The 22,456-nt window shown below is 43.8% G+C and overlaps 1 protein-coding gene across 2 annotated transcripts in view; it reads right to left on the bottom strand.

The window, feature by feature from the left end:
* The window catches only part of PACS1 (phosphofurin acidic cluster sorting protein 1), a 97,221-nt gene that overhangs the window by 17,245 nt on the left and 57,520 nt on the right, over window positions 1-22,456 (bottom strand). For both annotated transcript variants that reach the window (XM_081099848.1, XM_081099849.1), the window contains exons 2-10: window positions 19,731-19,818; window positions 10,316-10,405; window positions 9,125-9,250; window positions 6,536-6,680; window positions 6,177-6,268; window positions 6,007-6,087; window positions 3,359-3,418; window positions 2,443-2,603; window positions 2,032-2,125 (exon numbers count right to left, since the gene is read on the bottom strand). In XM_081099848.1, coding sequence (XP_080955974.1) covers window positions 2,032-2,125; window positions 2,443-2,603; window positions 3,359-3,418; window positions 6,007-6,087; window positions 6,177-6,268; window positions 6,536-6,680; window positions 9,125-9,250; window positions 10,316-10,405; window positions 19,731-19,818 — 937 coding nt within the window. The remainder of the gene's footprint in view (window positions 1-2,031; window positions 2,126-2,442; window positions 2,604-3,358; window positions 3,419-6,006; window positions 6,088-6,176; window positions 6,269-6,535; window positions 6,681-9,124; window positions 9,251-10,315; window positions 10,406-19,730; window positions 19,819-22,456) is intronic.

The raw sequence follows: 22,456 nt of genomic DNA, 5'->3' as shown, positions 1-22,456 counted from the left end.
ATATGGGACTCTTCAGAATAGAAACATCACAGAGAATCATCAAAGTGAGTTTGAAATCTAGCCAAGAAAACCAGAATTTGAAGGACTCACTAAGAAGACATATAGCTTCCATTAGTTGCAGTATATCAATCCGTCATCAACCAGACACCATGCTAGAGGTTCTACCTGCATCCTCTCACTGTATCTTCACACTGCCTTGTAAGGCAGGTGCTTTATATTTTATAGAGCTACACCAATGAGGAACGAAGGTGAGGCAACTGCCCGAGTAGTTAGGGGACTGGTGAAGTCAAGATTCAAACTCAGTCTGACTCCAGAGCACATGCTCTCAACCCAGCCCTATCCTGCCCCAAATAAACGTTTTGCTTAAACAGGGACCCTTAGGCCATTATATTGTAAACACTGCTACTCAATTGACTTTTGAGCAACCTAGACTCCTATGCCAGCACCTTTTCCTTAAGAATAAGGCACCCGTGGCTCAGCACTAAGGAGATTTTTCTCAATGTTGTAAGCCATATAACAAGACTAAAGGAAAGCCTATACACACATCCCAACAACCCAGAAACACTGTCATTAGTAGAAAAGAGTTCTCTTACTGACTTAATACCAACGGTCCTTAGCATTTACTGAGCGGTCACCCTTTAGGTGCTACGCAGTGCTCCAGGCACTGCCTCAGTTAATCATTTAATTGCATTTCGTTACAGCAGAGCCCCATTCTGCATTCCTAGGACACTGAAATGCCTTCCCTCGGCAGGTCCCAGGTTTCTCTCTTGAAGAGTCATCCCTTATATTTATATTTAAGATGGAATCTGGCTCTAGTGGCCAAGATCTGTCCATGTGGACAGTGACAGTTCAGGAGGGCCATCCAGCAGCCCCGGGAGAAAGAGCAGCCACCTCCTGAACAAAAACAAAAACAGTAAAGTGAGACCGCCTCAGCTCCAGATCACAGGAGCCTGGGCTGGAGAGTTGCTGAGGGCATAGTCTGCAAGTGGCAGGCCCGAAGTTTCTGTGGCGGGATTCTCAGTGATTCCCGGGCTGGCTGCTTTCCCTTCCCTCATCCCTAACGCCACCTGGTGTCACCATCTAGGGCCAGACTGCCTGCTGTGCCTGTACCAGGAAGAGGGATTAGGTGGAAGACAGCCCCACCTGGAGGCAGCAGGCAGTAAGGCAGCACACCAGCTGCCCCACTAGCTAGCTTTTCAGGGGATGGGGCACCGCACATGCTTCATATTATTTCCCCACAATTAATATCTATTTGCAGGATGAATTTTGTGTTCCTTCTCTTAAAGCAGCAAGAATAGGAAGACTTAGACGATTCAGTTTCTTTGACCTAAGACAAGACATTGGGCTTTCTTAAATCATGCACAACGTCTTCTTGCCTTTAGTTGTAAACGAAGGGGAGAACAGCTTCCCAGGACCTGAGAGAGATATAGCACCAACCTGGGTCCCTGCCTCTGTCCTCTACTGGGAGAACCTCCCCAAGCAGGAACAGAGCACAGTCCAGGGTGATGCTGGGCTCCTGGGGTGCTACAGCAGCCAGCACCTTTCTCCTCTTGTCATTAGGCAAAACGGGAAGCTGACCACTAAATTTTAAATTATTTGAAAGCACTGCCCCCTTTATAAATAAACCTACATATGTTCCGTGTCTCCTGAATAAACCTGTGGGCTTCCGGCCCACTTTGCACCTGTTCTTTCTCCAGCCTGGAATGCCGAATCGATTACCATTTGCCGGACGCCATGCTCCCAGCTACCATGCAACAGAAAATGAGGGAGAGGTTTTGAGGCGCTGTGTGCTCTGGGAGGGAAGGCTCCAAGTGAGGGTGGGATCAGACCAAAAAGAACACCCAACCGGCTCCAGCAATGCCCTCAGACAGCTAAGCTCCCAGCTAGGACTGAGATGACAACCGAGGTTGAAACAAGAGGAGATATTCTTCTGAGGTCACAAAATGAGCCAAGAGCAGAGGGCCCAGAGTGTTAAGCCCCAACACTCCCCAGGCCCCTCTCCCCTTCCCCACAGCCATTGGTCTTGCTCACAGGGCTGGTAGTGTCTTTGCCGAGACTCCCCTTGCTGTTGAGGCTGCCAATCTCCGTCTGCGAGCTGGACTGCGACATCCCCTCAAAGAAGGGCCTGTGGTGAGGAAGCACAGCCAGGTCAGTGGCCACCAGGGCCCAGAACAGCTGCTCCTGGGGAGCTGAGTAGAGTTGGTGCTCAAGAAAGATCAATGACCTGGCTTCAAGGACACCTGGTGAGCAGAGGCTGGACAAGTAGGGACCTGGACTGAAGGACTTTTGTCAGTTAGAAGCAAACACAATGATCTTTATCCAGATAGCTGGAGGTTCAACAAGAATGAAGAACCGAGATTGCCTGGTAATGGGGGGAAGTGGGTGAGGGTCTAGGAAGGAGAGGCACGGGGAGACAATTTGCTAGAGGAGGTGGGGCCTCACTTAAGCTTGGGCTTTGGAGTGCTAAGGATGCTCTCCGTCTCCTCCATTTCAGGGCCACTGTCGCTGGGGTTGTACATCTCCAGACTATCATACAGTTCATCCAAGTCCTCCTCCACCTCACGAATCTGCTCCCGGGATACGTGTTCCAGTCCAAAGCCCACCTGCAGGGAAAAAAGGTCTTTAGTTTAGAGTAACCCCTATTTACAATTATGGTGGACGTGCAACTCCTTCCTCCTAGACAGGTACCGCTGGCCTCCCTAGCTGGTCCCTATTAAGGGACTGGCCATAGCTCCACCCTCATCGGGGTAGTCTTAATGTCCTTGCTGTGATCCAACCCTGAGAGCAGGGTGTGGGGAGGCCACCTTCCCCCTTCAATGCTTCCAACACTCCGCACTGTGAACCTGGTGTCAGGAAAAGTGGCAGTGCTGGCATCTCTCTCCCAAGGAACGGGCACAAGAAAACCCAGAAGCCATCACCCAGTGACACCTGGTACCAGGCTGGCCAGAGCCCAGGGAGAGACTGTTTCCCTTTCAATGGCCAATTCTCGGTTACCCAAGGTTTGAGCACTGAGGACACCCCTGCCTCACAGCTATTGCTCAAGATGTCCCCCTTGGAATGGGCGGGAAAGGGGACCTACAACAACTGGATTTATTGGCTGATCCCCTGTACCAGAGGCTGGATATTAAGCAATGGCTGGGTGTAACCCTGCCGCCCCATCTCCAAATACCAACGAGCCTTCAGTGCTACATGTGAAGTCTTTCTCTTTTCAAGTAGCTTAAAGCCCTTCTTTAGCTACCTTCTGGCTTGGGGGTCCTGGAATCTTGACTCCCAGTGGCAATGAAGAGTGCACCCCAGGAATGACAGTGCAACTCAGGGAGATTTACTCACCATCAACCTTGAGAGTAAGGGGTCGTACCTCATCTGAAACTTTAAACCGCTTCAAGAGGGCCACAAACTTCTGTTTGATGTTAGGTTGCTGTAGGGGCAAATGGCACAACAGTTCTTAAACAATACCCACTTGCAATGAAGTCAACAGAGGGATCAAGAGCCCATTTTGTGAGAAACTGTGGGAGGACACAAATGTGGGAAGAGACAGCTTCTACCCTCTGGCACTTCAAACCTATGACTAATTCCAGGGCACAGCACTGGTCCCCGGTGCTGTGGGCACAGGTGCAAGGAGGAGGTCTCAGGGTCCCCAGGGCCCTGCACTACACTCGCGCTGGTACATCACATGTGCACCTGCACTCATTACTTTCTCTTGTCCTTCGGATCCATGGTGCCGACCACCTGCACGTACACAGGCACCTCAAACTCAGCATTTCCAAAACAGGAACTCACTGTCTTCTCCTTATATTCCCTACCCTGGTTACTGATGTCACCATTCATCCAACTGCCCGACTCTAAACCTGGAGTCTCTCCCCTCTCCTTTCTGCCCCCAGCCCTGTGTTCCTTATCTGCTACCCCGTCTCCATCTGCAACACACTGCTTTCCTCCAGGCCTTTCTCCTCGCCTCCCTGGGATCACTGCATCAGCCTTCAGCAGGCACCTGCCCATGTCCAGCCACTTTCCAGTCTGTCCCCTCCAAAATCCAGTGACCATTCCAAATGCAGATCTAATCATGTTACTCTCCAACCTGGAGGTCTTAGTGGGCCCGTACTGCCTAGGGGACAGAGATTAAGTGCCAAACCAATGTCTGCCCTGAGGGCTAGTTCTGTCTGTCTCTAGCCTCATGTCACCCTTCAACCCCTCAACCCCACATTCAAGTGGAAACTAACTGCTTACAGTTCTGTGAAGAGCTGGGCCTCTCTGATGGTATCTTCTGCCTTGACTGAACACCCAAATCCACTTGGCAAAGTTCTATTTATCCTGAGAAACCCACGTCTCAGCATCTCCTCCCTGGAGCCCTCCTACTCAGAGTTGGTCACATTTGCCTCTGGCCACCTCTATCCCTTACACAAAGCTCTATCCTCTGGCACCCATCCCACTGAGCAGTTTAGGTGTGTTTGTGTCACTAGACACTGTGAGCTCCTTGATGGCATGGACTGGCCCTCCTTATCTCTCTGTCCTCAACTCTGGGCACAATGCCTACCTTGTGGCCATAAGTACTTCCTGCCTGAATGACAGTCTCACTATTAGGGGATGGAAAAGACCAACTTGCAAATAAGACTGAGCTACGCCTTCAAGAAAGGGCAGGGCTTCCAAAGGAGGGAAGGTCATTCACAGCAGAGAAAAAACCTGAGTTCACAGTGACAGAAGTATAAGACACCTTAAGAGCACAGCAGGTCGATTAGTGTCTAGAACAAAATGTTCTTGGAAGGGAGAGAATCAAGCATGTGCATAAAAGGACACAGAAACTAAAGAACAATTACCACGCCTCTGGAAATCTGACTGAAGTGCCTGCAGCTGATAACAAAGGCCTGGGGGGAGTGGAGAGTGTTAAGAGGAGCACTGAACTCTGGCCCTGTAGCGGGGAAGCTATGGCGACCACAGGAAGAGGTGGTTTCTAAAGCTTCAGGGGGCACCCTGTGGGGAGAAAATAGGGCCTCTGTGGTTACAGAGCAGGAAAAGGGAAAGCCTAGCAGAAGGAACTACATCAGAGAGCCACCCTCTAGCCTCGCCCACTCTCAGAGGACAGTGGCTCTGGTGACGTGCTCCCTGCTACTTTGGGGAGCCAATCAAGGACCAGCCACGCGGACTATGAAACCGGTTCACTCTCTCTAGTCATTATTCTGCAGGGGAGCCAAGGCCACAGTCTTGAGGCCTCACATGGAAGTGGCACCTCAGGAGGATTGGAGATGACAGTGTCATTCTGGGTGGAATGCCAGGCTCTGATACAACAATCCATCTGGAAGGTCTGGCCCACATTATGTCACCCCTGAAGGGGATGGGAATTTGCATCCCTGCTCTTGGGATCCCTAGACTAGGTCTTCACTAAAGAGAATCAGGAAGCCTCTGGGGAAAAATGAAACAGAAATTCTCTTCTAACAAACTCCTAACACTTTTGCCGCTCCCACCTTTTCGCACAGGAACTCCATCATCAAAGTTAATCTAGAAATTCAGATATTAAGTGTTTCAGGACTCGAATTTCACCAAAAATAGTGACTCCTGAGGAAATCTTATGCAGGAGATACATAATTTGTCTCTAAGGTTATGGACCCATAAGGTATCTAATGTAATTAAACCTTTTCAAGTCCACAGTTCTAAGTACTAGCCGATTAGTTCTGGGTCAATCCAACAAATGACTAAAAACGGTGATCCTCCTAGAGAGGACTGGCTTGCTCCATGAAGTGGACAGTACATAAGTGAACCAGCCATCCCCTGGAGGGGAGGTGGGGTGTCTGCGATGTTCTGCTCCTGGAGGAAGCATTACCTGTTACATAATTTCAAACAACAGTTCTCAACCTTTTTTCTATCCTAAGACAACTGTTACAACCATGATTCTTACTTAGGTGGTGGAGGAGGCAGTGCACAGGGGTATATCAGAACCTTGAGCAGACCCTCTCAGCGCCCCCGCCATCAATTGAAAATCTCAGCTCAAACATTCCCCAGACCTTGGAGGCTCACCCTTGTGATGGCAGAGGTTGAGGTGAGTTTCCTCCGGGTCTTCTTTACTTTCCGTAGATCCTCATCTTCATAGAACAGGTCCTAGGTTGGGAGAGGATAAAATGAGGTTGGGAAGCCCCAGGAAGTCTGGCCTTGCTTCTCAGACACTGTGAGGGGCTGTGGGAAGTTACCTGCCCGTGCAGTGGGTCATCACTGCCTTCCTGTTCTGAAGAGAAACTCTCTTCCTCTTCCTCAGAATAATTGTCAATATCAGGAGAACGATCTGGAAACAGACACCTCAGTGAGAAAACCTCGCAATGGGAAGGTCTGTCCCATGAGACTGGCGGAATCCTGGCTCTCTGAGGATGGAATAAGGCAGGGGTGGAGGAGGGCCACAGCCATGGCAGGCCACGTCATATTTTCAGGGATCTCTAAACTTCTCCTTCGTAGGGACATTTCAGGCACTATCTCATTCAACTTCCCCACACGGAGATCAGGTGATGGGCTCCTTCTTGATCCACAGGGTCTCCAGACCCTGCAAGCATCTTACCAGACAGCTTGGATTTGATTCCTTCATGGTCAATGGGCTGGCTGGACAGGGAGTAGATCTTTATTTCTGCCACAGGCACCGAGACGTCCTTCACGTTGCTGTGCAGGCCCAGCACCAGCGCGCCTTCGTTAGGGTGCTGCATCACCTGAGGTCACAGCGGCAATGGAAACGCCTGACTGCGGAGGGGTCCCCAGAGGTGTCCATTTCCATAAACCCAAGTGGATATGCAAGCCAACGGGAATGGCATTCTGCTAATACATTTCCTTTCTCACTATCTTCCAATGCATGGCTACTCTCCTATTCCTGTCAAGGGCTTATTTTAAAACGGTCTCTGGAAGTGCCAACCACCAGTCAGACCATGTGCTTAAAGATAAAAATCAGGGCCTGAGATTGAAAATGGCTGCCAAAGTCTAGGACAACATTCTAGCTTAGGTTCTTCACAGAGAAACTAGTTCTCCAGGCTGGGTGGGGCCAGCCTGCAGGTGGTGGTCACCTCACAATGAGGAAAAGGACCTACAGTACAGGAGAAAACGAAAGGGCATGACACAGCTGGGAACGCGGCATCCAGATCCCTGCACTGCCCCCAGTCCCTCGTATTGATACCAAACCTGAAGAGGACAGAAAGCTGGGCGGGACTATCCCACATGTTCTATTTATTATGGCCACATTTCCCCCTATTTAATGCACTGAAGTACAGAAATAAGTTGGAGAACTGATTTGTGGCCTCTTCTGCTTCCCCTCTGCCAGAGCTGAGAGGACCTGCCTGGCATGGAGGGGAGCTGCACAAGTGAGCAGGCACACCAAGGATCACAGGGGCCTGTTTCTCACTGCTGGAGAGGTAATCAGAAATATGAAAAGGCTAGAATAAGCCCTATGGTGCTGGATTGGAATTGATTGGAATGTAGGCTTATGATCAGATAGGTAGGTGTAGATGGGGGATACATATGTGCATATGCATATATGTACATACATTTCCTGCCTCTGTTTAGAAGCGGTGATATCCCAGCTGGGAAAATGAGCACTCCCAGTACCCACATCTTGGTTTCTAAATGCCATATTCCACTAAAAGGAACCAGGCTCTTCAGAGGATCAGTTCATTCCAAGGCTGCTTCAGGAAAAGTATAAGATGAGCTTAATACTTTATATCAGAAAGTAAAGAAGTATGTGAAGAATAAAAAAGGATAGCCTGGCCAGCGTGGCTCAGGGGTTGAGCATTGACCTATGAACCAGGAGGTCACAGTTTGATTCCCAGTTGGGGCACATGCCCGGGTTGCCGGCTTGATCCCCAGTGTGGAGTGTGTAGGAAGTAGCTGATCGATGATTCTCATCATTGATGCTTCTATCTCTCCCTCCCTCTCCCTTCCTCTCTGAAATCAATACAAATATATATTTAAAAAAAAAAAAAAAGGATATAGGAGCTAGCCAGAAGGGGCTCTCACTGGTCAAATTTGAAATAATTTGAGCATCAAAGTAAATAATGATAGTAGCAGATTAGACTTCACCATAAAGCAGGAACCCATGTCCATTACGGATTCAAATAAATGAATCAATCAATAAAATGGGGAAGGAAGGAAAGCTCCATCTTATTAACAGAAAGCCAACTAATAATACAGAAGGAATGGTGGGGTTAGAAATTCACTCTCTGCAACTTTCAATGCAGTAACTGATTCAGGCAAGAATCACAGATGCTCAAACTAGTTGGTGAAAAAGATTGATCCATAGTCTCAAAATATTTCCCTATAAAATATTTTCTAAATTGGTAAATACGGAATACTTACTAGCTTTATATTGGAAATCTTGGCAGACACCATTTTAATCAAGCAATAAAAGTTAACATCACCAGTAATGGGACAAATCACTAGAAGAACATAGCATTAATTCTATGGTAATTCTGCCAAAAAATACATAATCTGAACCTAATCTTCAGAAAACATTAGACAAATCCAAACGAGGAGCATGAAATGCCCTTAAAAAATGTTAAGGGCATGAAAGACACGGCCTGTTGTAGTTGAAGGAGACTAAAGAGACATGACAACACATAATCCTAGGTTTAACCCTGGGCCTAGAAAGGATGTTACTGAAGCATCGGAATGGGGACTGTGAGTTAGATGATAACCTTGTATCAGTGACATTGTCCTGATCTTCATGAAGGTGTGGTGTTCACATAACTTAGGAAATTAACATAGAGCAATATTAATGTGCAATGGGGCATCATGTCTGCAACTTACTCTCAATAGTTCAGAAAAGAAAATATGCATAAATATATACATAGAGGAAAATAAGGCAAATGTGGTAATATGTTAACATTGGAGAATCTGGGTAAAGGGTATATGAGAATTCCTTTTATATTCTTACAACTTTTCTGTTAAGTCTGAAATTTTTTTAAGTTAAAGAAAGAACTTGATGTGTAGGAGAAAGTACTTGAAAAAAGAGGTATAGCCTGCATTTCCAATATAAGAATTAACTTATCAAATGAAACACCTGCCAGCAGGCTGGGAAAACCATTTGCTGGGCTTTCATGGCTGGGCCTGGTGTGTCTCTCAGACAATGGTTTAAAGGCTGACCGTCTCGAGACTGTGTTCCTCTCACCTCTGCCATATTGATGAGTCCCACGGCCAGGGTCTTATAGCCCAAGATAGTCCGGTTCTTGTAGCGCTTTCTCCTTTGCAGCATGATCTGCAGTTTGTTGGCATCTCGCTTCAGGAAGTGAGGGTACTGCCAAGTACAAAATAGAGTCAAGCATGATTAATGGGCAACTGGGTCCTTGGTGGGATCGGTCCGGCTAGAGGGCACACAATCTTTCTGTGCTTCCCCATCTCCTGTCTGTTCATGGGGAAGTGACAGGGTGAAGGAAGTGTCATTGAATTGTTGCTGGGGTCTGATTCTGCTTGGTGTCTGGCTTCCACTCTGCAGCTCTGTGGTCCAAAAGAACAAAAATAGACCAAAGACAAGACCACTTGATGAAAAAGGCGTCAATTCATTAAGAAGACTTACTCCCACATGTTTATATACCTAATAACAGAGCTTCAAAATGCATGACCATGCAAACCCTGTGCCTCACTTAGGGCCTTCACAGTTTGTACTTACAGTTCCTTCTGCCCCCATCATCCTGTGACTGGCGGTTTCCTAATATCCAGCTCTCAGCTCAAATACTTCCTCCTCCTCCTACCACCCAATCCTTCTCTAGCCCATTACCCAGTTTCCTCTCCTTCACTGTCCTCTCCTCATTGGAAATTATCTTGTTCTCTGATGACTATCTTGCCTGTCTTTTTCACTGCCGAGTCTCCACTGTCTACAGCAGTGCCTGACAGAGAGCACATATTCAGTAAACTGCCTCTTTCCTTGCCATAAGCTCAGGTGTTTTCTCCATGCATTCAATTTGGCCTACTGGGATTATGATGAAAGACAGACATAAGGAGGAGAAGGGAATGGATGGAGATTACAAGATGAGGGCAAAATGGTCGTGTGCTGTGGATCATTAAGAGGTGATGGGGCAGAGCGTGGTAGGACAGGAAAGAGAAGAATGAGACACGGTGTATTTTTCAGCAGCCCATCTGAGTTTTGGCATCTTTATTGTACGTGGCTGGCTAAGTGACTGCTTTGGCCCTCCAGGCTGGCCATGGGAGCTCTAGGTGACTTTAATCCATTCCTGCTGCGGCTAATTCACTGGGTGACTTTCATTCATGGGGCTATGTCTGCTCTTGGATAAAACGGTTTCCAGATTAGAGGGCTGTCTAGCGACTAGGACTGGACATGGCATATTAGTGAGCAGATTCTCACCTGAAGGGAGAAGGTTAACTGGAGTTCTGTTTCCACCAGTCCACTGGATGGAAGGATGATCTCATTGGAGCGAAGAATCCTTTTTGAACCCTGAAACCAAAAAAAAAACTAAGTCAAAGCCGTGTCACTAAAAATCGGACTAAAAGAAATACTATGTTTGCAAACAACTTCAAAAAACTCTACACTCTTATCAGTCTTTGTTGTATTAGAATTAAGGCACCACCACAGGCATACTGTATGTTGTTACTGTACTGTATGTTTACAAAGGGTTTTCACATTAAAATGGTTTGTTATTGCATTTGAGTTTTCCCAATACTCTGGAGGAAGAGGCGAGCAGGTACCAGTCTCCCAGGGTGTGGAGTGACCTCTCCACGCTCACCTTAGCCTGCCTCTTCCTCTCTAATTGCCACTTCAGCAGCACTGTCCTGTCTGTGCGATTTTTTTCTCTTCTCAGATGCTCTTTCAGGCTTCTGTACACAGCAAATCAACTTGTCTTTCAGGTCTCAGTCCACCTATACTTTTTTTTCCCAGGAAACTTTCCTTTTAGCCCTCCCTCCCCCTCCAACTTCAACTGTATTAGACACTGCAGTGTTTTTAGCTCTAAAAAAATAATATAGTTATGCAGGAGGATCTGAGGAATGCCAGTAAATTTCTATAAACGACTTTTTTTAAGTTGAGGTTTGATCTGAACACAGTGAAGTGCCCAGACTGATGAGTGGATAGATGCACACACTGTGTAACCCACATCCATATCAAGATGTAGAACACTTCTATTGCTCTGGAAAATCCATCTGAACCTTCCCAATCCTGCACCCCTCCCAGAGGCAGGTACTGCCCTGATTTCCTTCATAAAAGATTAGCTTGGTCTGCTCTAAAATGTCACAGAAATGCAACCATCAGTATACACTGTTCTGCAAGGGCTTCTTCTGCCCAACACAATGCATTTGAGGTCAATACAGGTTGTTGCGTGTACCATTCATTCTTTTTTATAACTAAGTAGAATTCTGTTCTAGGAACATGTGTACCACACCTTGTTTCCGCATTCTCCTGTTGCCGAATATTGACATTTGGGTTGTTTCTAGTTTGGGGTATTATGGCTAAAGCTACTGTGGGGACGTGTGTTTTGCTTTTTCTTGGGCAAACGCCTAAGAGAGGAATTGCTGGGTCTTAGGGAGATGCATGTTTAACTTTATGTGAAACCGCCAGACTGAGTTCCACTCCAGCAGCCCCACAGCTTCATTAGCACTCGGTAAAGGTGATTCGTGGATTCTAATGGATGCACTCAGTGGAATATCACGGGTTGGAATTTGCATTTCCCTGACAAGTAACAATATTGAGAACATTTTCATTAGTTTATTGCTCATTTGTAAATTTTCACTTATGAAGTATGTATTTCATCAAATGTCTTTGCCCAGGTTGCTTATCTTGTCATTAAGTTGTAAGTTTTTAAACTTATACATGACATTGTCAGATATACGTACTGTAAATATTTTGCCTATTCATTTTCTTAATAATAATTTGATGAATTATTTAATTCTGATCTAGTCAACTTTATTTTTTTTTCTCTTATGCTCAATGCATTCTGGGTCCCAGCTGAGAAATCTTTGCCTACTCCAAGGTTGTGAAGTTATTCTTCTGTATCGGAGCAGATATTCTGCTATTTTTTCCGTTAGAAATTAAAATTTTTATTTTTTATTTTTAGGTTTCTTATCCATTGCTAATTTTTAAAAATAAAATGCATTTTACAATGTTTTGTAATTAGAATAGCATTATACCAATTAAAATAATAAAGGAAACTGCTTTATCTGTTAGACCAGGGGTGGGCAAACTTTTTGACTCGAGGGCCACAATGGGTTCTTAAACTGGACCGGAGGGCCGGAACAAAAGCATGGATGGAGTGTTTGTGTGAACTAATACAAATTCAAAGTAAACATCATTACATAAAAGGGTATGGTCTTTTTTTTTTTTTAGTTTTATTCATTTCAAACGGGCCCCCGTGGGCCGTAGTTTGCCCACGGCTGTGTTAGACAATGCTTTTTGTAGAAACCTCTATTACAAACAAGAATCTTGACAAAGTTTCACCTGAGTTTATTTAGGTTTTTAAGAAATCTCTGTAAAATGAATTTCAGAAATGCTGAGATAACCCAAAATGTGGTTTATATATATTTCTGCCAGGGGTAGAAGACATCTGGCATGATCTGGAGGTATTTCTAGTTGTTAGAACTGGTGTGTGTGCGCCTGAAGACCCTGCTTCCTGGTAGCCCTCTCAGATGGTGGCTGCTCTTCTCCCACAGCCCACCTATCACTGGGCATGGGGGTGGCGCAGTTATCCTCTTGCTCATCACCAGCTACAGAATGTTCTCCCTTCCACCTCCCTAAAAACTCCCCCTTTGAACTGATGTCATAAGACTATATTATCCTCTATTCCTTGCTGTTGCTGTCACCTAGAACTGCCAGTCATTCCTGCTCATGTCGTGATTGTGGCTCCTCACTCACTGTTTCTCTCCCCAACACTACTCCAGTCATAACTCTATGATTTCAATATACATATGATCTTTCCAACAGCCTGACCTCTAAATCCCAAGTTCTTCTCTTCCACTGATCTTGTCCTCACAGTTGTCCTAGTCACTCACTCACTCACTCACTCACTCACATGATATTATAAGCAATACTTAATCTCAGTTTTATGCATCCCACTCACTCTCTATTGGCACTTCCTATCTTTTCAGCTCATTCTCTCTAGTTCGTCAACAATGATAATCCTTCAGACTCACCAAAGCCTACAATCCATTGATCCTCCCATCCTTTCATTCCCCGTCATGTCCCTGTTGTTCCTGCTTTCCTTGCTACCCAGCTTCAATGCCATCATCAATCTTTATAAGCATGCCCTTGTCCATGCCCTTAACTCCTTTGCCTGCTATTGTTCTGAGTACTCATTTGGTAAATTACAACCCTGTTTAATTCCAACTGCACCAGCTGAACATGCCTGGAGAGAATCCTATAATCAGGCTAACTGTTCTGACTTTAAATTTATGACCCCAAATCTTCATGCTGCCCAGCAATCACATTGCATTCTCCAAGTCCTTCCATTTTCTAAGCCAATAACCTTGATTCCTGAGAAAACTGAAAACCAGGAAAAGAGCTCCCACAGCTCCCGCCACACCCACCCACTTCCTGACCACCTTTGTACTCACACCCTCCTCCCTCCCGGGACACAGATGAACCCCTGCTCCTGTCCTGTCAATCGTCCTCCTTGGATCTCGTCCCTTCTCACCTACTCAGACTGTTCTAGCCATTCTTTCCTCGCCTACATAATCAACTTTCTTCTCTATTCTGAATCATTTCCCTTAACAATAACATGCCATTATTTCTTTTTTTTAAGTCCTCTCTTGTCCCCACATGCCCTGCTGACTACCACCCCTACCTCACTTTCCTTTTATAGCAAACTCAAGAGTTGTCTATTTTTGCTGTCTTGAAGTCTTCTCCCATTTCCTCTTGAATGCATCCCAGTCAGCCTTCCTATTCCACCATTCCACCAAAACTGCTACTGACAAGGTCTCGGCTACCCTCCACCTGGAGGAACTGACGATCTGTTCTCCCTTCCGGAACCTATCTGCGCTTTGTCAGAGCCCATCACCCTCTGCGTCAGCTACACTTCCTTCATTTGGCTTCCAGAACGCCACTCGCCTGGATTTCCTCTTACCCTCTTACTGCTCTTTCTTGGTTTCAGGTCCTTCTTCCCCATGACTTTTTAATATTGGGGTGCCTGGCACCTCAATCCTTAGACCTGTCCTCTCCTTTATATGCACTCCACTCCCGATGATCTCATCTAACTTATGGTCTCAAATATGTCGATGACTCTCCAAATGACTTCTCTCCCCATCTCTCTCCTGAACTCTAAACTCATACATTCGACTCTTTTCGATCTCTCCTCCTGGATGTTTAATAGGCATCTCAAACATAGTATGATAACCTGAAATTTGGACTTTCCCTCCAAACCGGTTTCACCACAGTCTTCCCCATCTCGCCTAGTGGCACTTTCACCCTACCAGTTGCTTACTCAAAAATTCTGCCACCTCTTCAGAATCACTGTTGTAGCCTATTAACTGGTCCTCCTGGCTCCTCTTTCAGTCTACTCTCCACACAGCAGCCAGAGTGGTCCTATCACTTTTCTGTTCAAGCGAATCGGTTCAAGCAAAACCCTCCAATTCACACAGAATGAAAGCCAGAGACCTTGCAATAATCTGCACACATCCTCTCCCCCTACCTGTTCAACCTCATCTCCTACAGCTCTCACTTCTCCCACCCTCACTGGCCTCCCCCTCCTTCTTCTTGATTCTGCCAGACATGCCAAACACAAGCATCCCAGACACATGCTGCCTTAGAGTCCTGTCATGGCGTTTGCCTGCTTGGAATGCTCTTCCTCCAGGTATCTGCATGATTCCCTTCCTCACTTCCTTCAAAGCCTTCTCAATGAGGCCTACCTTGACCAACACATATAAACTATAATTTGTACCCCCCCACTCTCACTCTGCATGCTCCATCCTCTTTCTCTTATATGATTTACTTATTTCCCCAATAGAACATATCACCTTCCAATAGCAGCAGTCCGCATTATCACTATCCAAATATGTGCTATAAATACCTGTAAACATTTCTATCCTAAATGCATTATCTGGATTGCAAACCTGTTAAAATGAATTGCATATGCAGGTAACAGGACGTAGGATACAGTGCAGTCATGGCTCTAGTACTTTTATTTTTTAAAAATATATTTTATTGATTTTTTACAGCGAGGAAGGGAGAGGGATAGAGAGTTAGAAACATCGATCAGCTGCCTCCTGCACACCCCCCACTGGGGATATGCCTGCAACCAAGGTACATGCCCTTGACTGGAATCGAACCCGGGACCCTTCAGTCCGCAGACCGACGCTCTATCCAATGAGCCAAACTGGTCAGGGCGGCTCTGGCACTTTTAAAGCGTGATGCATTTCTGCTTCCATCTTTCCCACCTTCTCCAAAGACTAAGCCCTTCATGGGTCCCAATACTCGCTTCTTCCAGGTGCCTGGGATACCAACTTGGGTCCAATTTAAAAATTATCTTTAGTATCTTTATGTCTCATTTAAAATCTATATAATAGTATACCTTCATCTGCAGTATAGAATCAAAACAATTTATATCTGATACTATAGGACCATTACTTACAGCACAGAAAAATACCCATTAATGAGTATTAATATATTAAAAATTAAGTCACTGGTGTTTTATTTTTATTTAATTTTTTAAAAATTTTATTGATTTTGGAGAGACAGACAAACATTAATTTGTTGTTCCACGTATTTATGCATTCATTGGTTGATTCTTGTATGTGTCCTTACTAGGGACTGAACCCACAATCTTGGCATAAGGGGATGACACTCTAACCAACTGAGTTACCCGACCAGGGCATCACTGGTGTTTTAAATTCTTCTTTTTTAAATAAAACTATTCTCAGTGGATTGTCATATAGATATTTAAGAGTGCTGTAATGGGGGAAAAAATGCTCTAGTGGTATTTCAGGAAGTAGGCTGAGGTTTTATTTTGTTTTAAAATATTTTATTGATTTTCCACAGAGAGGAAGGGAGAGGGATAGAGAGTTAGAAACATCGACGAGAGAGAAACATTGATTAGCTGCCTTCTGCACACTCCCTACTGGGGATGTGCCCGCAACCCAGGTACATGCCCTTGACCGGAATCGAACCTGGGACCTTTGAGTCCACAGGCCGACGCTCTATCCACTGAGCCAAACCGGTCAGGGCTAGGCTGAGGTATTAGATGTCTGAAAATGCATTGCTATTTTTCCCATTTAAATAATGGAAGATAGACTTCTACCATCCAAATGTTTTTAAGAATGGATTAAAGTTCAAGGAAAGCCTGGATATAAGTTTTTTATTTATTATGTTTATTGTCTCTTTCTTTCTACTACAATAATTTTAAACTCTTCAGTCTCAGTATCTTTTTAAACTCTTAAAAATTAGAGGACCCATCAGCAGATGAACGAATTAGAAAACTGTGGTACATCTACACAATGGAATACTATGCTGCTGTAAAAAAGAAGGAATTCTTACCATTTGCAACAGCATGGATGGAACTGGAGAGCATTATGCTCAGTGAAATAAGCCAGTCAATGAAAGAAAAATACCACATGATCTCACTCATTTATGGATAATAAAGACCATTATAAACTGATGAACAAAAATAGATACAGAGGCAGAGCAGCATTGAACAGACTGTCAAACTACAGTGGGAAGCCTAGGGAGGGTTGGTGGGGGGTAAGAGATCAACCGAAGGACTTGTATGCATGCATATAAGAATAACCAATGGACACAAGACACTGGGGGATATGGGAGGCCGGGGGAATGTCAAGCAGGGGGGGGGGGGCGGTGGGGGGAGGAGACATATGTAATACTCTTTGTAATACTTTAAGCAATAAAACAAAATTAAAAAAAAATTATTGAGGATCCAAAAAACTTTTGTTTATGTAGGTATTTCTATCCATACTTACCACATTAGGAATTAAAACTGAGATATTTAAAAAAACATATCAATTCATTTAAAATAACTATAATAAGCCTACTATATGTTTGCATAAAAATATTTTTATGAAAAATACCTTTTCCAAAACAAAAATAATTTATAAGATGGCATAAAAATATACTGGGATATAATCCAAATGACATCCAATTCACCCATTTAAAGTATACAATTCAATGGCTTTTAGTATATTTAGAGTTGTGCATAACACAATCAATTTTAGAACATTTATCACCCCCAAAAGAAACCCCATATTCTTTAGCTATTGCTCTACCAACTTAATCACCCCCGGTCCCTACCCCGAGGCAACCAGTCATTTACTTTCTGACACTGGATTTGTCTGTTCTGGACATTTCACATAAACGGAACCATAGACTACGTGGTCTTTTGTGACTGGCTTCTTCCATTTAGCAGAATGTTTTCAAGGTTCATCAACACAGCCTGCTGTTCAGTCGTCCCTCACTAACCCCCATGCTGGCCTGGTCGCCCCACACAGCTTGCTTGTTCAGTCGTTTGGTGGTCTCTCACTAAGCTCCCTGCCAGCCTGGTCGTAGGCAGCCATATTGTGAGGGCGTGAGGGTTAATTTGCATATTACCGATTTATTATATAGGATTATTACAAAATATTCTGTTATTTCCTTTGAAGTGACAGTTCAAGAAAATATATTCTCAATACCCAAGTCTGAATAACCAGTTAGTCTGTAAGCCCTTCTCTCAAAGTGAAAATGGTTCCATGAAAAAGCAGTGACTTTAACTCGTTGCACAAGCACTTGTCCCTGAGATGACAGCATTCTTCGCTATGAAGCAGAAGTGCTTCATGCATATTACCCATTTTATCACACAGAATATTAGAAAGGCACAGAGTGCAGGGTTGAGATATAGTAAATTAGCCATTTTTACTATTTCTTCAAGGACATTCTTAAGCAAAACTGGCCCTTTTTCGCTTCCTTTGAGTGTGATGGTAAACAATGCAATAACTACTGGTACAACCTGGGGCAACTGCCTTGCTGTGCACTGAGGACCTGCTGCTTTACCCACCATTGCCCACTTCAATGCAAATGTCACCACAAGTGGAAAGAGCAAATAAGGCCACAGTATTATCATGAAGATCACTTCAACCTTCTGTCTCTCCTGAAAGGGGTTTAGGGAGCCCAGAGTCTGCAGACCTCATTTGGAAAACTGCTACTCTACCAGAACGCAAAGGTCCTTCAGGCAGGGATTTTCGTCTGTTTTGTTCACTGCTGTATCTAGACCCTGGGCCTCGAACAATGCTTCGTGTGTAATAGATGCTTAATAAATATGTATTAAATGATAACATCTGTAATTACTTTCAACTGCTTAGAAATAAAGCAATAAAATTCAGAATATTTGCAGTTTTTTAGTATAATTTAAAATTTTATAGAATGTTAAATATTTAACCAGGAAATAAATTATTTCTTTTGGCAAAGGCATTTAACTGCAGGACAGTAAGAGCAGCAGGGAACTTTCAAAACCATACCAACAGTGTCTGCGCTAGAAAGCAACAGCTTTTAGCAAAGGAAACAAGCCCTGCCCATTCCCCCCAAAGTGGGACACTGCCTGTGACCTAGAAACGGGTGCAAAACCAGGAAAGGAGGGAAAGATACTTAAAGTTCCCACCTGCACGTACTTGCCCCACACTTTCTTTTCCGCCCCTCGTGTCTGCGTATGTTTCACAGAATTTGGAAGAATTATGCACAAAATGAACAGGGAGTAAGAGTATAAGGTGGGACACAAAGGAATTCATAATAAGTAATTTAAATGTTTTAACTTTTGAGATCTAAATGAAGAGACTTTTATCTCAGAAACAAAGCAAAGGACCTCAGTGCATGGTTTACATACATACTGTGAGTGCTATAGATGTGGATGTTAATGAAGCCAATGGTAGTACAAAAATTGCTGCATGATAGTTGTTCTAATAAAATATTCCGGTTAGTAGGGAGTTACCATATAGTACACTATTTTTTAATGACTAAGAATTAAATAAATACACCACTCTTAAGCTGAAGAATTCAATAACTATTTAATGACTCCAGAGGCATTTGAGAATCTCAGTAAACTCTAGGGAGTCGTCATTAGAGAAGACTTATCAGTTAAGAAGGTCTGGTAATGGTGTTTAGTGACCACGTAAATTACCAGCTCTTTAGTTTCTAGTCCCACTTCCGCCACTCAGTAATTAGCTGGCAACAGATAAATTCCTTAACTTCTTTTAGTTCACTTTTCCCTTTTTCCCAGAAATTCAGAAATGCTTAGAATATGAAGGTATGTGAAATATTTTGGGTCCTTTGAAGATACTGAGTCAAGAATAGGGAGTTAAATGTGAAGATTATCCAGAATATAAAATATCCCAATAAAATTTTAATCTCTAATTCTGAAATAATAACCTATAAATTTCTCCTACCCTATAAAAAACCTCCAAAGAAAACCCCAACCCTTGTATCTGCTTGGCCTATAAATCCTGAGATAAAGGCCGAAACTGATACAAGCCACCCTAGCAGTTTCTGAATGGTTTACCAACTATGTACTTTAGCATCTGCATCACTTGGCCTTCACAGTAACTTTGTTAGATAGGCAGGGCAGAAAGAGCCGTTTTATTCTCCAGATGAAGAAATTAAGGTTTAGAAAAATTTAGTGCTTTAACTTAAAGAGTCAGCACTGGGATTTGGGGAGGTCTCACAAGCTCAATTGTCTTTCCACGTTGCACTTACTTTTCTGAGCGAAGGGAGACAGGTGGTCCCCCCATCAGCATTTCTGAAGCCCTAACAGTGGGCAAAAGTTATCCAGCTTCTTCAAACCCTGAACAAACAATCCTGCTCGACTCACCTGTAGCTTCACAGCAATGACCACGGAGTTAAGATCTTTGTCCATTTCTTTGAGCATGACCAGCTTCTTCAGGGTCAAGCTGAATAGCCTAGACAAGTTTAGAGAAAGAAGATCCAGTCAGACGTAAGGAACTTATGAGAAAAGTTATTGACATTCTGTCGGGCAAACACTGCTTTATCTCAAGTAAAAATGTCAGAATGCCATTCTCAGTCCAAACTGTGTCTTCCTTTAGTAAATGAACACCCGCCCCTTTTATCTAACTGTTGTACTTGAGAAATGTCAAACAGGTACATTATACCATCAACCTCCGGGGTGCCCATACACATCAAGCCAAAACCAACATGTATGGTATTGAAAGAACAGAAAACAAGATCAATGGAACAGACCAGAGGAGGGGTCCTCAAACTTTCTAAACAGGGGGCCAGTTCACTGTCCCTCAGACTGTTGGAGGGCCAGACTATAGTTAAAAAACAAACAAAACTATGAACAAATTCCAATGCACACTGCACATATCTCATTTTGAAGTAAAAAAACAAAACGGGAACAAATACAATATTTGTATTCGCATGTGGCCCGTGGGCCACAATATTTGTATTTGCATGCGGCCCGTGGGCCATAGTTTGAGGACCCCTGGACCAGAGCATACAGAAACAATCCCACAATTACACAAAAACTTGATATAAGAAAGGGCAGTATTAAAATAACTGGGAAAAGAATAAACTCTGAAATAAGAAAATTTGGATCCTATCTCACACAATATATAAAAATAATCTCTTGGTGGATATTAAATATTTAATTGTAAAAGGCAAGATTTTAGGAAAAATATGGGCAATATCTTTCTGACTCTGAGGTAAGAATGGATTTCTTAAATAAGACACTGAAAACACTGAGAAATTCAATTATATTAAAGTTAGTGGCCCAGTGTACAAATTCATGCATACGGGAAGGAAATTAATTAGAAGAAATATTTTAATATCGCTATTTGCCCTTTCTCTATAATAGAAGTGTCAACCAAATTCACGATCGATAATGACAGACCGAAACACACGTGTGTGATTGGTGCCAGCGAGAGCTTTATATGTATCGTGCATGTGCGAGTCAACTTAGCTTTATATATATATATATATATATATATATATAAAATAAACTTGCTTAATTAGACCTGCTTTCTGATGTAACTAAACTTTTCCAGCTCAGTGAAGCACCCCAACTTCTCTTTCAGGTAATTGTCAGCAACACAGCAGTAAATATCAACAAGAAGCAGATTATTATTGTAGATCACGCAGGGAGAACAAAGGGTAAAATATTTAACTGCAGTAGTGTTTGACTATGTTCTGCACAGTGAGAAACCTGAAATCATTTTCAAGGTCCACCGTTTCTTACTTCTTTTCAGTTGGTCAAGTTCCTAAACTTTATAAATCTCGGTTTTCCGGCTAATGAAAAGAAAATAGGATTCTACCGAGTCTCCTATCTACCTACTCCAGGACTTCTGTGAGGATCAAATGAGAGGAGGCACAGGAAAACGCTTCACAGACATTTGGTTAAAGTGTGAAATGTTTGCACCTGGCTATAAAACAAGCTGTGTTCCTGGGCTGAAGAAACTGCAAGGAGGCTAGTCAGGGCTAGGGAGAGGAAGTCGGCACTGCTACGTGACATCATTACCCAGTGCCCACAGCGACTGTTTCCAGGCTAGGCTGGGCTGTGGGCTGTATTTTGCGCCTTGGGGTCTCAGCAGTGTCAGCTGCGATTTGGTGGGCTGTTGGCTCTGGGGTGATGGCGGGGCCTATGTCACACTTGGGGGAAGTTGAATGTTGCTTTGTGGGCGACAGGTCCGCGGTGCCATTTCTCTGTGCGTGTAACAGCAGCTTTTGCATTGAGTGTCTGCCCCCTGGTAGTCAGTGTGCATCACAGCAACTGGTCAGACGGTTGGACACTTAGCATATTATCCTTTTATATATATAGACTGGGAATTTCTCTTCATATGGAGACACCACAGGATTAGAACACAAATCATGAACTTGGAAAAGATATTTGAAACTCATAATACTGATAAAGGATCTAGTATATAAAAAATTCCTATAATTCAATAAGAAAAAGACTGGCAAACCAATAGAAAAGTGGGTAAAAAGATATAAACAGCCGAAACCGGTTTGGCTCAGTGGATAGAGCATCGGCCTGTGGACTGAGAGGTCCCAGGTTCGATTCCGGTCAAGGGCATGTACCTGGGTTGCGGGCACATCCCCAGTAGGAGATGTGCAGGAGGCAGCTGATCGATGTTTCTCTCTCATCGATGTTTCTAACTCTCTGTCTCTCTCCCTTTCTCTCTGTAAAAAATCAATAAAATATATTTCTAAAAATAAAAATAAAAACATAAAAAAAAAGATATAAACAGATGTTTCATGTTTCCAGAAACGTCTAGCCACTAATGGCTAATAAATACTAGTATACAAAAATATGCTCAAAAAAAAATATGCTCAACCTCATTAGGAATCAGGGAATGGCAAATTGAAATCAAAATATCATTTTACACCCACAAAATTGGCAAAACTAAGTGTGGGTGAAGATGTGGCGTAATGGGAACTCATATGCTGCTAGTGGGAGTATCAGCTGGACATTAGGCACTTAGGAAACTGTCAGGCATCATCTTGTGAGGCCATGTGTGAAATCCAGGATTCAGCGATTTCGCTTTTGGAGAATGCTTGCCCTGTGAACCAGGAGACATATAC

The sequence above is a fragment of the Myotis nattereri genome (genome assembly GCF_964212035.1).
Source record: "Myotis nattereri genome assembly, chromosome: 9".
Lineage (NCBI taxonomy): Eukaryota > Metazoa > Chordata > Mammalia > Chiroptera > Vespertilionidae > Myotis > Myotis nattereri.
This window is presented reverse-complemented; position numbering and strand designations above follow the sequence as displayed.